We start from the raw sequence: 16,032 nt of genomic DNA on the forward strand, positions 1-16,032 counted from the left end.
CCAGGTTTACAGGGTAAGCGCAGCAGGTCAGGTATTAGAGTAAATGCTTAGCCCTCTGATGCTTTATTGGCCATCTCCGATGTACCCTCACAGTGTTCTGATTTGGGGGTGGGGGAATTGCTGTCTGAGGGAGAGCTTTCTGATTCAGGAAAGATGTTCCCTCAAACAGACTCAGATGTGACGGCCTTTAAGTTTAAGCTGGAACACCTCCGCTTGTTACTCAGGGAGGTCTTAGCGACTCTGGATGATTGTGACCCCAGAGAAACTGTGTAAAATGGATAAATATCTAGAGGTCCCTACTTACGCTAATGTTTTTCCAGTCCCTAGAAGAATTTCAGACATTGTTACTAAGGAATGGGATAGACCAGGCATTCCGTTCTCTCCCCCTCCTACTTTTAAGAAAATGTTTCTCATATCTGACACCATTCGGGATTCGTGGCAGACGGTCCCTAAGGTGGAGGGAGCTATTTCTACCCTGGCTAAGTGTACAACTATACCTATTGAGGACAGTTGTGCTTTCAAAGATCCTATGGATAAAAAATTAGAGGGGCTTCTAAAGAAATTGTTTATTCATCAGGGTTTTCTTCTACAACCTATAGCGTGCATTGTTCCAGTAACTACTGCAGCAGCTTTTTGGTTTGAGGCTCTAGAGGAGTCTCTTAAGGTTGAGACCCCATTAGATGATATTTTGGATAGAATTAAGGCTCTCAAGCTAGCTAATTCTTTTATTACAGATGCCGCTTTCCAAATGGCTAAATTAGCGGCAAAGAATGCAGGCTTTGCCATTTTAGCGCGTAGAGCGTTATGGCTTAAGTTGTGGTCTGCTGATGTGTCATTTAAATCTAAGCTTTTAGCTATTCCCTTTAAGGGTAAGACCCTATTCGGGCCTGAACTAAAAGATCATTTCTGACATTACTGGAGGTAAAGGTCATGCCCTTCCTCAGGACAAGACGGTTAAAATGAGGACCAAACAGAATTATTTTCGTTCCTTTCGAAAATTTAAAGGCGGTCCCTCTACTTCCTCATCCGCCTCCAAGCAGGAGGGGAACTTTGCTCAATCCAAGTCAGTCTGGAGACCTAACCAGACCTGGAATAAAGGTAAACAGGCCAAGAAGCCCGCTGCTGCTACCAAGACAGCATGAAGGGGCAGCCCCCAAACCGGGACCGGATCTAGTAGGGGGCAGACTTTCTCTCTTTGCTCAGGCTTGGGCAAGAGACATTCAGGATCCCTGGGCATTAGAAATTGTGACCCAGGGGTATCATCTAGGTTTCAAGGATTCTCTCCCAAGGGGGAGATTTCCTCTTTCATGTTTGTCTGTAGACCAGACAAAAAGAGAGGCGTTCTTACGCTGTGTAGAAGACCTATATACTATGGATGTAATCTGCCCAGTTCCAAAATTAGAACAAGGGCAGGGGTTTTACTCCAATCTGTTCGTGGTTCCCAAAAAAGAGGGAACCTTCAGACCGATTTTTAGATCTCAAGTCTAAACAACTTTCTCAGAGTCCCATCGTTCAAGATGGAGACCATTCGAACAATTTTACCAATGATCCAGGAGGGTCAATATATGACCACCGTGGATTTGAAGGATGCGTATCTTCACATTCCTATCCACAAAGATCACCAGTTCCTCAGGTTCGCCTTCCTGGACAAACATTACCAGTTTGTGGCCCTTCTTTTCAGGTTGGCCACAGCTCCCAGAATTTTCACAAAGGTGCTAGGGTCCCTTCTGGCGGTTCTAAGGCCGCGGGGCATAGCAGTGGCGCTCTATCTGGACGATATCTTGATTCAGGCGTCAACTTACCATCTAGTCAAATCCCACACGGACATCGTGTTGGCTTTTCTAAGAACTCACGGGTGGAAGGTCAACATAAAAAAGAGTTCACTTGTTCCTCTGACAAGAGTTTCATTCCTAGGAACTCTGATAGACTCGGTAGACATGAAGATTTTTCTAACAAAGTTCAGAAAATCAAAGATCTTAACTACTTGCCGAGCACTTCATTCCATTCCTCGGCCGTCAGTGGCTCAGTGTATTGAGGTAATTGGATTAATGGTAGCGGCAATGGACATAGTTCCGTTTGCTCGCTTACATCTCAGACCACTGCAGCTGTGCATGCTCAGACAGTGGAATGGGGATTATGCGGATTTATCTCCGCGGATAAATCTGGATCTAGAGACCAGAGACTCTCTTCATTGGTGGTTGTCAGAGGATCATCTGTCCCAGGGAATGTGCTTCCGCAGGCCAGCATGGGTCATAGTGGCGACGGACGCCAGCCTCTTTGGCTGTGGTGCAATCTTGAATTCCCTGAAAGCTCAGGGTGTGTGAACTCTGGTGGAGTCCCTACTACCAATAAATATTCTGGAACTGAGAGCGATATTCAACGCGCTTCATGCGTGGCCTCAGCTGGCTTCGGCCAAATTCATAAGATTCCAGTAGTACAATATCACGACTGTAGCATATATCAATCATCAAGGGGGAACAAAGAGTTCTCGAGCGATGATAGAGGTTTCCAAAATAATTTGATGGGCAGAGACTCACTCTTGTCATCTATCAGCAATATCCCAGGAGTGGAGAATTGGGAAGCGGATTTTCTAAGTCGTCAGACTTTTCATCCGGAGGTGTTTGCAAAATTGATTCATCAATGGGGCACACCGGAATTGGATCTGATGGCATCTCGTCAGAATGCCAAACTTCCTTGTTACGGGTCCAGATCAAGGGATCCTCAAGCAGTACTGATAGATGCTCTAGCAGTATCTTGGTCGTTCAACCTGGCTTATGTGTTTCCGCCTTTTCCTCTCCTTCCTCGTCTGATTGCCAGAATCAAACAGGAGAGGGCTTCGGTAATCTTGATAGCGCCTGCGTGGCCACACAGGACTTTGTATGCAGACCTGGTGGAGATGTCATCTCTGCCACTGTGGAAACTGCCACTGAGACAGGACCTTCTCATTCAGGGTCCGTTCCAACATCCAAATCTAATTTCTCTGCAACTGACTGCCTTGAGATTGAACGCTTGATTTTATCTAAGCGGGGATTCTTTGAGTTGGTCATTGATACCTTGATTCAGGCTCGAAAGCCTGTCACTAGGAAAATTTACAATAAGATATGGCGTAAATATCTTTATTGGTTCGAATCCAAAGGCTATTCATGGAGTAAGATCAGGATTCCTAGGATTTTGTCCTTTCTCCAAGAAGGATTGGAGAAGGGGTTGTCAGCTAGTACCTTAAAGGGACAGATTTCTGCTTTGTCAATCTTACCACACAAACGTCTGGCAGATGTCCCAGACGTTATGTCGTTTTGTCAGGCTTTGGTTAGAATTAAGCCCGTGTTTAAACCTGTTGCTCCGCCATGGAGTTTGAATTTAGTTCTTAATTTTCTTCAAGGGGTTCCGTTTGAACCTATGCATTCCATAGATATTAAACTTCTATCTTGGAAAGTTCTGTTTTTAGTTGCTGTCTCTTTTGCTCGAAGAGTTTCTGAACTATCTGCGTTGCAATGCGACTCGCCTTATCTTATATTCCATTCTGATAAGGTGGTTTTGCGTACTAAACCTGGATTCCATCCTAAGGTTGTTTCAAATAAGAATATTAATCAGGAAATTGTTGTTCCTTCTCTGTGTCCTAATCCTTCTTCTAAGGAGCGTCTGTTACATAACTTGGACGTGGTTCGTGCCTTGGAGTTTTACTTGCAAGCGACCAAGGATTTCCGTCAAACATCTTCTCTATTTGTTGTCTATTTTGGAAGACGGAGAGGTCAAAAAGCTACGGCTACCTCTCTTTCTTTTTGGCTGAAAAGCATCATCCGTTTGGCTTATGAGACTGCTGGACAGCAGCCTCCTGAAAAAATTACAGCTCATTCTACTAGAGCGGTGGCTTCCACATGGGCTTTTAAAAACGATGCTTCTGTTGAACAGATTTGTAAGGCTGCGACTTGGTCTTCCCTTCATACCTTTTCAAAATTTTACAAATTTGATACTTTTGCTTCTTCGGAGGCTATTTTTGGGAGAAAAGTTCTTCAAGCAGTGGTGCCTTCTGTTTAGGTATCTGTCTGTCCCTCCCGTTCAGCCGTATATCAATCATCAGGGGGGAACAAGGAATTCCCTGGCGATGAAAGAAGTGACCAAAATAATTCAATGGGCGGAGGATCACTCCTGCCACCTGTCTGCGATCCACATCCCAGGTGTGGAAAACTGGGAGGCGGATTTTCTGAGTCGTCAGACATTCCATCCGGGGGAGTGGGAACTCCATCCGGAGATCTTTGCCCAAATAACTCAATTATGGGGCATTCCAGACATGGATCTGATGGCGTCTCGTCAGAACTTCAAGGTTCCTTGCTACGGGTCCAGATCCAGGGATCCCAAGGCAACTCTAGTAGATGCACTAGTAGCACCTTGGACCTTCAACCTAGCTTATGTATTTCCACCGTTTCCTCTCATTCCCAGGCTGGTAGCCAGGATCAATCAGGAGAGGGCCTCGGTGATCTTGATAGCTCTTGCGTGGCCACGCAGGACTTGGTATGCAGATCTGGTGAATATGTCATCGGCTCCACCATAGAAGCTACCTTTGAGACAGGACCTTCTTGTTCAGGGTCCATTCGAACATCCAAATCTGGTCTCCCTCCAGCTGACGGCTTGGAGATTGAACGCTTGATTCTATCGAAGCGTGGGTTTTCAGATTCTGTGATAGATACTCTGGTTCAGGCCAGAAAACCGGTAACTAGAAAGATTTACCATAAAATATGGAAAAAATATATCTGTTGGTGTGAATCCAAAGGATTCCCATGGAATAAGATAAAAATTCCTAAGATTCTATCCTTTGTACAAGAAGGTTTGGAGAAAGGATTATCTGCAAGTTCTCTAAAGGGACAGATCTCTGCTTTATCTGTCTTACTACACAAAAGACTGGCAGCTGTGCCAGATGTTCAAGCATTTGTTCAGGCTCTGGTTAGGATCAAGCCTGTTTACAGACCTTTGACTCCTCCCTGGAGTCTAAATCTAGTTCTTTCAGTTCTTCAAGGGGTTCCGTTTGAACCTTTACATTCCATAGATATTAAGTTACTATCTTGGAAAGTTTTGTTTTTGGTTGCAATTTCTTCTGCTAGAAGAGTTTCAGAGTTATCTGCTCTGCAGTGTTCTCCGCCCTATCTGGTGTTCCATGCAGATAAGGTGGTTTTGCGTACTAAGCCTGGTTTTCTTCCTAAGGTTGTTTCTAACAAAAATATTAACCATGAGATAGTTGTACCTTCTTTTTGTCCGAATCCAGTTTCAAAGAAGGAACGTTTGTTACACAATTTGGACGTAGTCCGTGCTCTAAAATTCTATTTAGAGGCTACAAAAGATTTCAGACAAACATCGTCCTTGTTTGTTGTTTATTCTGGTAAAAGGAGAGGTCAAAAAGCGACTTCTACCTCTCTTTCCTTTTGGCTTAAAAGCATCATCCGATTGGCTTATAAGACTGCCGGACGGCAGCCTCCTGAAAGAATCACAGCTCACTCCACTAGGGCTGTGGCTTCCACATGGGCCTTCAAGAAAGAGGCTTCTGTTGACCAGATATGTAAGGCAGCGACTTGGTCTTCACTGCACACTTTTGCCAAATTTTACAAATTTGATACATTTGCTTCTTCGGAGGCTATTTTTGGGAGAAAGGTTTTGCAAGCTGTGGTGCCTTTCGTTTAGGTAACCTGATTTGCTCCCTCCCTTCATCCGTGTCCTAAAGCTTTGGTATTGGTTCCCACAAGTAAGGATGACGCCGTGGACCGGACACACCAATGTTGGAGAAAATAGAATTTATGCTTACCTGATAAATTACTTTCTCCAACGGTGTGTCCGGTCCACGGCCCGCCCTGGTTTTTTAATCAGGTCTGATGAATTATTTTCTCTAACTACAGTCACCACGGTACCATATGGTTTCTCCTATATATATTTCCTCCTGTCCGTCGGTCGAATGACTGGGGTGGGCGGAGCCTAGGAGGGACTATATGGCCAGCTTTGCTGGGACTCTTTGCCATTTCCTGTTGGGGAAGAGAATATCCCCACAAGTAAGGATGACGCAGTGGACCGGACACACCGTTGGAGAAAGTAATTTATCAGGTAAGCATAAATTCTGTTTTTTAGCCTAGATTATGTGTTTCCTCCATTGCTCTCCTTACCCGGGTGATTGCTCAAGTCAACAGGAGAGGGCTTCGGTGCTTCTCCTTGCTCCTGCGTGGCCTCGCAGGACTTGGTGTGCCGGTCTGGTGGACATGTCATTTCAGTCACCGTGGAAGCTTCTATTGAGGAATTTCTCATTCTGGGACCTTTCCATCTCCCGAATCTAGTTGCTCTGCAGCTATCTGCTTGGTGATTGAATGCTTAAAATTTTTCCAAGCGAGGTTTTTCTGACTCGGTCATTGATACCTTGTTTCAGGCACGTGAGCCTGTTACTTGACAGTTTTTCCATGAGATATGGCGTTATTATCTTATTGGTGCGAATCCGGGAGCTAATCACGGCGTAGGGTTTGGATTCCCAGGTTTTTGTCTTTTCTCCGAGAGGATTGGAGAAAGGGTCTTCAGCTAGTTCCTTAAAGGGACAGATTTCTGCTTTGTCTATTTTACTGCGCTAGCGTCTGGCAGATGTTCCAGATATTAATTTTTTTTTGTCAGGCTCTGACTAGAATCAGACCTGTGTTTAGACCAATTGCTCCTCCTTGGAGTTTGAATTTCGTTCTTAATGTTCTTCAATTGGTTCCGTTTGAACCTATGCATTCCATAGATATTAAGTTGTTATCTTGGAAAGTTTTATTTTTGGTTGCTGTTTCTTCTGCTTGCAGAGTTTCTGAGCTTTCGGCATTACAAAGTGATTCTCCTTATCTTATTTTTCATTCCGATAAGGTGGTGTTACGTACCTAACCTGGTTTTCTTCCTCAGGTTGTTTCGAATAAAAATATTCATCAGGAAATTGTTGTTCCTTCCTTGTGTCCTAATCCTTCCAAGAAAGAGCGGCTGTTACATAATTTGGACGTGGTCCGTGCTTTAAAGTTTTCCTTACAGGCGACTAAGGATTTTCTTCAATCGTCTTCCCTGTTTATTGTGTTTTATGGGAAACGTAGGGGTCAGAAGGCTACGGCTACCTCTCTTTCATTTTGGCTGCAGAGTATCATCCGTTTTGCATATGAGTCTGCTGGACAGCAGCCTCCTGAGAGAATTGCGGTTCATTCCACTAGGGCTGTGGCTTCCTCATGGGCATTCAAAAATGGTGCTTCTGTTGCACAGATTTGCAAAGCTGCAACTTGGTCGTCTCTTCACACTTTTTCCAAATTTTGCAAATTCGATACTGTTTTTGGGAGGAGAGTTATTTAAGCAGTGGTGCCTTCCGTTTAGGTTCCCTGTCTTGTCCCTGCCGTTTCATCCGTGTACTATAGCTTTGGTATTGTATCCCACAAGTAAGGATGAAATCCGTGGACTCATCGTATCTTGTAAAAGAAAAGGGAAATTTATTCTTACCTGATAAATTTGTTTCTTTTACGATACAATGAGTACACGGCTCACCCTGTTTTTATGAGACAGGTCTTTATTTTTGTTAAACTTCAGTCACCTCTGCACCTTGGCTTTTCCTTTCTCTTCCTAACTTTTGTCAAATGACTGGATTTGGAGGGAATGGAGGAGCTATATATACAGCTCTGCTGTGGTGCTCTTTGCCTCCTCCTGCTGACCAGGAGGTGCTATCCCACAAGTAAGGATGGAATCTGTGGACTCATCGTATTGTAAAAGAAACAAATTTATCAGGTAAGAATACATTTCCCTTTTTACATTGAACTGTGCCTTTAAAGGTCCCTGGTTCCCATTACTGATGTCATTTTAAATAAAATGTAATACGATTTGAAAAACCACTTTTTAGGCCAGTATTTTCCCATATTTATCTGTAGGGGCTGTGACAGACTAAGGGATTTTGGGCATTCTTGCTTTAAAAAAACAAAGCAATCTAAAACCTATGCCACTGACTGACTTGTGTGCTCTAGGTGAAATATTCTTAAAAATTTGGTCTGTCTCTATCATTCAATGGCCACAAGGGGTCAGAAAAACAATATGCAATAATATCCAATGCTGTATTCATACAGTATATATACAGTATGTCAGTCCTTATTGATCAGCCAAAATGGGACAATACTTTAGACTGGGCCTTCTAGTTGTTTTTAAGGACGGGTGTAATAATTCAGGGTGAAGCACAACAGCAGTGCAGTATGATTGGTTGTCAGAATATTGAGTAACCATACATGATCTTATGATGTATGCAGAGAAAAAATAATTGGAAAGAAATTCCATAAAAGCACGTGAGACTTAAACTGTAAACCAACTGTAATTTGTAAAGGTTTGTATTTCATGTGAAAGTTGTTTTCAACACTCTAAATATGTTGCTTTTTTTAATACATTTGTCTGTATCCACTTATATGGAAAAAGCTAGGAGACTCCCTCATCCGGTTACAATGGAGTTCCGCAGTAGCAAAGTATCTGTATGCAAAAGCACGCTATGACCGGTCACAAGACATGGTCAAAATCATTTAAAACTCAAGTGGTGGACAACTCAGCAGCCAAAGTTGCATCAGGCATGTTTGTTCTTGCTCTTATGGCACTTTCTGCTGTGTCCCCTTATTCTTAAATGTTGATCCATTTTATGCAAACACTAAAACAAAAAACTATAATCTAGCATTTCTGTGAAATTAGTTGCCTTGTGTTCCCTTTTTATGTAAAATTTTAATTTGTGATCTTTCTTCCTTTAGGGCAACGATTGTGAGAATGTATATTAACACTTTAACATTGATGCAACCTTCTTGAGTTTGACTAAGCTTTAATTAAAAATATTTTAAAAATACTTATTTTCTTACAGAGCTGAAGAAGGAACAGGATGTTTTAAGGTATTACATTTTTGCAGTTTATAGTTTGTATTTAATATGTGCATATGTACATTTAAAAACATCAGTCTTCATGTTTATTGATATATATTTATAGAGTGTATATGTGCGTGTGATATATATATATATATATATATAGTAGGGCTGGGCGATATGGGCAAAAAAATTTTTTTTAGATTTAATTGCGATTTTCTTATAAATGACTATAACACCTTCATTTTGCATTATAAAGTTTATTTAACACTACAGAATCTTAATGTACATGTTTCTCAATGTGCAATACACTCTTGGAGCATAAAAATACAAACCACAAAATAGTTAAAATAAAATTTGCTGCCTGTGATGTGATTAAATAGTAGCCACTAGCCAGTTATTAGGTCTTATGACACACAACATTGTCATGTTTTCTTGGACAGTCATTCTAACTGTGGACAGTGGTATGATTAACAAATGAAGCAGTGTAAGCCACATACACACACACACACACACACACACACACACATACAGTGGGGCAAAAAAGTATTTAGTCAGAAACCAATTGTGCAAGTTCTCCCACTTAAGAAGATGAGAGAGGCCTGTTATTTTCAACATAGGTATACCTCAACTATGAGAGACAAAATGTGAAAACAAATCCAGACAATCACATTGTCTAGTTTGTAAAGAATTTATTTGCAAATTATGGTGGAAAATAAGTATTTGGTCAATATCAAAAGTTCATCTCAATACTTTTATATATCCTTTGTTGGCAATGACAGAGGTCAAACGTTTTCTGTAAGTCATCACAAGGTTGTCACACACTGTTGCTGGTATGTTGGCCCATTCCTGTATGCAGATCTCCTCTAAAGCAGTGATGTTTTGGGGCTGTCGCTGGGCAACACAGACTTTCAACTCCCTCCAAAGGTTTTCTATGGGGTTGAGATCTGGAGACTGGCTAGGCCACTCCAGGACCTTGAAATGCTTCTTACGAAGCCACTCCTTCGTTGCCCGGGCGGTGTGTTTGGGATCATTGTCATGCTGTGTTATGTTCTGTAATGTTTTGTGTTAGAACAGGTGGTAAGTAAGTTCTGGTACCTAGTATCCGCTATAGCAGGACCACTCAGCCTCACACCAAACCTTGGATTCACACAGATTTAACTTACAGGAATCCGGTTTTGCTCATTGAACTGAGGGTCACTACTGCAGGGTACCGAGTGAATACGGAGCTGTCACGCAACCAGGTTACAGGATGTCTGTATCTCAACAGATAGGAGGAGTATCTATAGATTGGATAGGAAATTAATCAACTAATTAACTAGTGATTAAATGTGATATAGCTGACACATATACAGAGAAGATAGATGGTGAAATGGAATGTAATACAAACAGATGTAATACAAAGAGATATTGTTATAAGGCCAGAATCTGTTTGTTAGGAATTCAGCACATGAGGGAATATCATATGTAGATAGAATGATATGTTAGCTTATGTTAACAGATATTGTTCATGCAAGGATAAGTTAGTAACAAACGATAAGTCACTTAGTCAAGTTCAGGGTGGTCACAGGAAATGATGTTAAGCAAGCAGCAGTTCAAGCAGAGTAGGCAATGTAACAGGCAAATGAAGTTAATCCTGTAGTTTAGTGATAGTAACAGTCATTGAATACAGTGCTTAGTTAGTTTGCTTAGTTGAGAGACATGATGATATCCAAATATAGTAATAAAATATACAGACCAATTCCTGATGCTTATTTGGAAGGCTAAGTCAGAGCCAGATGAAAGCCTTACTGTATCCTGGATGATTGTTTGTTGAGAGGACACAGCGCGGTACACGCGCTGCAGACACGCTGAGATGCCGGGTGTGACGTCACAGCCACCCGGTGTAACAGTTAGGGAATTGAAAGCTGCTCCTATGGTTCCTAAGAAACTGCAAGTAACAAAAGAGGCAGACCGGCACACAGCAATGAAGGATTAAAGTAGGCTGCCAAGATTCAAAGCAACAAGTAAGAAATCCCCACAGCTTGAGGAAAGGGCTAGGTGTCTTCAGAGAGGAGTCACATTAAGTAACTGATTCAAATTACCAAGCGAGGAGCATAGAGAGGAGGGGCCTTAAATAGGGAGAGAGGATTCAGAATGAAAGGGACAGGATTGCAATAGTGAATACCCTGACAGGACACCCCCCTCAAGGAGCCGCTCAGCGGATCAAGGACCTGGACGGTGAGGATTCCTCCTATGGAACAAGGAAATCAGGCGCGGAGCCATAACATTAGTAGCAGGCTCCCAAGAATCTTCTTCAGGTCCATAACCCTTCCAACTGACCAAATACTGAAGGCGGTTTCGAAAGTATCGAGAATCTTGAATAGAATCAATCTCGTACTCCATCTCATCTGTCACATGAGTTAGAGAAGTATCCATCGAAGATGTAGCCCTGATGGAAGCATAGGGTTTAAGGAGTGAGACATGAAATGTTGGATGAATTCTCATGGAAGAAGGTAGTTGAAGAGTGACTGCATTAACATTAACAACATTCTTAATTTCAAAGGGACCCAAATAAAGCGAAGCGAGCTTTTTGGAAGGGACCTGTAATCTTATATTCTTCGTGCTTAACCAAACTTTATCTCCCACCTTATATTCGGGTGGTTTAGAACGTCGTAGATCGTAGTAATGTTTTTGAGCTTTTTGAGCATCGAGTAGTAGTTGTTTTACAGTGGCGAAACCTTTCACTAAGGTATTGATTTTATCATTAACAACAGGTATAGGAGAGTTTTTCGGAGTCTGAATGTCATAAGAAGGATGAAAACCGTAGTTAAGGAAAAATGGAGACATTTTAGTGGAGGAATTGAGCATGTTATTATGAGCAAATTCAGCAGTGGAAAGGAGAGAATGCCAATTATCTTGTTCTAGAGAACAGTAACAACGGAGATACTGTTCCAGGGCTTGATTTGTTCTCTCAGTCTGCCCATTGGTTTGTGGATGAAAAGCTGTACTTAACCTCCTAGAGATGTTGAGGGATGTACAAAGATGATCCCAAAATCTAGAGGTAAACTGAGAACCTCTGTCAGTAGTAATGGAATTTGGTAGACCATGTAATTTGACAATATGATGTATGAAAAGAGTAGCTGTTTCTGGAGCTGTGGGTAGACCTCTATGTGGCAGGAAATGGGCCATTTTAGAAAAAAGATCAACAACGACCATGATAGTGTTGAAGTTAGCAGAAGGTGGCAGATCGACAATAAAGTCCATGGCAATATCTGCCCAAGGTCTTTCAGGTATTGGAAGAGATAGAAGGTATCCGTAGGGACGTGTATGTTGATGTTTTTTAGTAGTGCAAAGAAAACATGTTTTGATGTATTGCTTGATTGTATCAGACATTTTGTGCCACCAATAATTCCTTGAAAGGATATGAAGAGTCCTATGTACGCCAGGATGACCTGCTAAAGAGGAATCATGAGCTGCTGCTAAAAGCTGATTCCTGAGAACCTTGGGTACATATAGTTGATCATGATGATAGAACAGTTCATCAGAATGTTTATTTAAATTGAGGTGTGTTATTAATGAATCCTCCTTCTGTTGCAGCTTTAGGGTCTCCAAGAAATCGTTTGTTAAACAAATGATTCTGTCCGCAGGTATCACTGAGGCAGGTGTCAGATGATCTTGTGGCTTAGGAGGTATACGAGAGAGGGTATCTGCCTTAAGATTCTTAGAACCTGGACGATAGGTGATCACATAATCAAAACGTGAGAAGAAAAGGCTCCAGCGGACTTGACGAGAAGTCAGGGTCTTGTTTGACTTTAAATACTCTAAGTTACGATGGTCTGTGTAAATAGTAATAGGAAATTTTGTACCTTCCAGGATATGCCTCCAGAATTCCAATGCGGATTTAATGGCAAGCAATTCCTTATCACCAATACCATAGTTTATCTCAGCTGAGCTCATGACACGAGAATAAAATGCAACAGGATGTAATGGCTGTTCTTGAGAGGCCCTCTGGGACAGAACAGCCCCTATTGCAAATTCAGAAGCATCAACCTCAAGCGTAAAATGACAACTGGGATCTGGGAATTGCAAAATAGGGGCTGAAGTAAATTTATTCTTGAGGGTAGTGAAAGAGTCTTGAGCTCTACTATCCCATGAAAACCTGATATGTTTCTTAGTTAAAGTTGTTAATGGTTTGACAATATGTGAGAAATCTTTAATGAATTTTCTATAAAAATTCGCAAAACCAAGAAACCTCTGGACATCTTTTTTACAAGAGGGTACTGGCCATTTGAGTATAGCTTCTACTTTACTGGTCTCCATAGTAATCCCAGTAGGAGAGATACAGTAACCCAAAAATGAAATAGAGTTAGTATTAAATATACATTTCTCTAGTTTGGCGTAGAGATGATGTTGTCTTAAACGAGATAAAACTAATTTTACATGTTTTAAATGGTTTTCAAAAGTGTCTGAATAGACAAGAATGTCATCTAAATAGATAACAATACATACATCCAGAAGGTCGTGAAAAACATCATTTATGAAGCACTGGAAAGTGGCTGGGGCGTTGCAGAGCCCAAACGGCATTACTGTGTATTCATAAAGTCCGTATCGTGTACGGAAAGCCGTTAACCACTCATCCCCTGCTCTCATCCTGATTAAATTGTATGCGCCCCTAAGATCGAGCTTGGTGTAGATGGTGGCACCCTGAAGACGCTCAATTAGTTCAGGAATGAGAGGCAGGGGATATCTGTTTTTCTTAGTACATTTATTCAGTTGTCTGTAATCTATAATGGGGCGTAAACTGCCATCTTTATTTTTCACAAAAAACATAGCAGCACCTGCAGAGGAAGTGGATGGACGTATAAACCCTTTTTTCAAGTTTTCGTCTAGATATTCCTTAAGGTGGGCTAGTTCAGGTTGAGACAAAGGATATATATGACCATATGGAATGGTGCAGTTAGGAATGAGATCAATAGGGCAGTCATACTTTCTATGTGGTGGAAGTGTAGCTGCCTCAACCTTATCAAAAACATCAGCATATTCTTTGTAGCAATCTGGTAATGTGTCTACATTAATATGACAAAGTGTATGAGAATCAGTGCAGAATTGCTTGCAATACTGAGAATCAAAAACTACAGTAGAGTCTGTCCAAGAAATAGTGGGGTTATGCATAGACAACCACTGAATACCAAGTATCATAGGGTAGACAGAACTTGGTAAAACATCAAAAGACATCAACTCAGTATGCCATGAGTCTGAGGTAACCTTAAGTGGAACTGTATGGTGTGAGATAGGACCAGAACTAAAAAATGAACCATCAACTAAACGGATGGCTAGTGCAACACTCTTTTTTATTAGTGGTATTTTGTGCTTATCAACAAAAACTAAATCTATGAAATTCCCAGATGCTCCAGAGTCAATTACGGCCTGTACGTCTATCTTCTGCTGATCCCACTGTAACGAGAGAGGGATTGATAAATGAAGCAAATTATTATTAACCATATTTACAGTGTGCTTAAATCTCACTCTCTTACCCTTCTTTTGACGAAGGAGAGATGGGCAATCCCTTACGCCATAATCCTTTTCAGCACAATATAGGCACAAATTAAGCAGTTTGCGTCTGGCTTTCTCTTCAGGCTTGAGAGGGCCTCTAATCACAGCAACATCCATGGGTTCATCAACATTCTTGGTAGCATGGGTAGGAAGATTTGCATGATAGGGAGTGTATTTCTTAGGAGTAATGTCAGTTGTGGATTTTTCATATTTCCTTTCCCTGAGTCTTCGGTCAATACCAATACATAAAGTCATGAGATCCTCAAGGACATCTGGAATGATACCTCTAGCAAGTTCATCTTTTAATGAGTCACTGAGGCCCAAGCAAAATTGATTTCTCCAACATAGGTGTGTCCGGTCCACGGCGTCATCCTTACTTGTGGGATATTCTCCTCCCCAACAGGAAATGGCAAAGAGCCCAGCAAAGCTGGTCACATGATCCCTCCTAGGCTCCGCCTACCCCAGTCATTCTCTTTGCCGTTGTACAGGCAACATCCCCACGGAGATGGCTTAGAGTTTTTTAGTGTTTAACTGTAGTTTTTATTATTCAATCAAGAGTTTGTTATTTTGAAATAGTGCTGGTATGTACTATTTACTCAGAAACAGAAAAGAGATGAAGATTTCTGTTTGTATGAGGAAAATGATTTTAGCAACCGTAACTAAAATCCATGGCTGTTCCACACAGGACTGTTGAGAGCTATTAACTTCAGTTGGGGGAACAGTATGCAGTCTCCTGCTGCTTGAGGTATGACACATTCTAACAAGACGATGTAATGCTGGAAGCTGTCATTTTCCCTATGGGATCCGGTAAGCCATGTTTATTACGATCATAAATAAGGGCTTCACAAGGGCTTATTAAGACTGTAGACTTTTCTGGGCTAAATCGATTCATTATTAACACATATTTAGCCTTGAGGAATCATTTTATCTGGGTATTTTGATATAAGAATATCGGCAGGCACTGTATTAGACACCTTATTCCTTAGGGGCTTTCCCAAAGCATAAGCAGAGCCTCATTTTCGCGCCGGTGTGGCGCACTTGTTTTTGAGAGGCATGGCATGCAGTCGCATGTGTGAGGAGCTCTGATACTTAGAAAAGACTTTCTGAAGGCGTCATTTGGTATCGTATTCCCCTTTGGGCTTGGTTGGGTCTCAGCAAAGCAGATACCAGGGACTGTAAAGGGGTTAAAGTTTAAAACGGCTCCGGTTCCGTTATTTTAAGGGTTAAAGCTTCCAAATTTGGTGTGCAATACTTTTAAGGCTTTAAGACACTGTGGTGAAAATTTGGTGAATTTTGTACAATTCCTTCATGTTTTTTCGCAATTGCAGTAATAAAGTGTGTTCAGTTTAAAATTTAAAGTGACAGTAACGGTTTTATTTTAAAACGTTTTTGTACTTTGTTATCAAGTTTATGCCTGTTTAACATGTCTGAACTACCAGATAGACTGTGTTCTGAATGTGGGGAAGCCAGAATTCCTATTCATTTAAATAAATGTGATTTATGTGATAATGACAATGATGCCCAAGATGATTCCTCAAGTGAGGGGAGTAAGCATGGTACTGCATCATTCCCTCCTTCGTCTACACGAGTCTTGCCCACTCAGGAGGCCCCTAGTACATCTAGCGCGCCAATACTCCTTACT

General features: G+C 41.6%; 1 protein-coding gene across 1 annotated transcript in view; it reads left to right on the forward strand.

The window, feature by feature from the left end:
* PCGF6 (polycomb group ring finger 6) overlaps positions 1 to 16,032 on the forward strand; it is a 318,754-nt gene that overhangs the window by 93,864 nt on the left and 208,858 nt on the right. The window contains exon 7 of the mRNA XM_053692452.1: positions 8,858 to 8,885. Coding sequence (XP_053548427.1) covers positions 8,858 to 8,885 — 28 coding nt within the window. The remainder of the gene's footprint in view (positions 1 to 8,857; positions 8,886 to 16,032) is intronic.

Source organism: Bombina bombina, chromosome 9 (genome assembly GCF_027579735.1).
Source record: "Bombina bombina isolate aBomBom1 chromosome 9, aBomBom1.pri, whole genome shotgun sequence".
In the NCBI taxonomy this organism is placed as follows: Eukaryota; Metazoa; Chordata; class Amphibia; order Anura; family Bombinatoridae; genus Bombina; species Bombina bombina.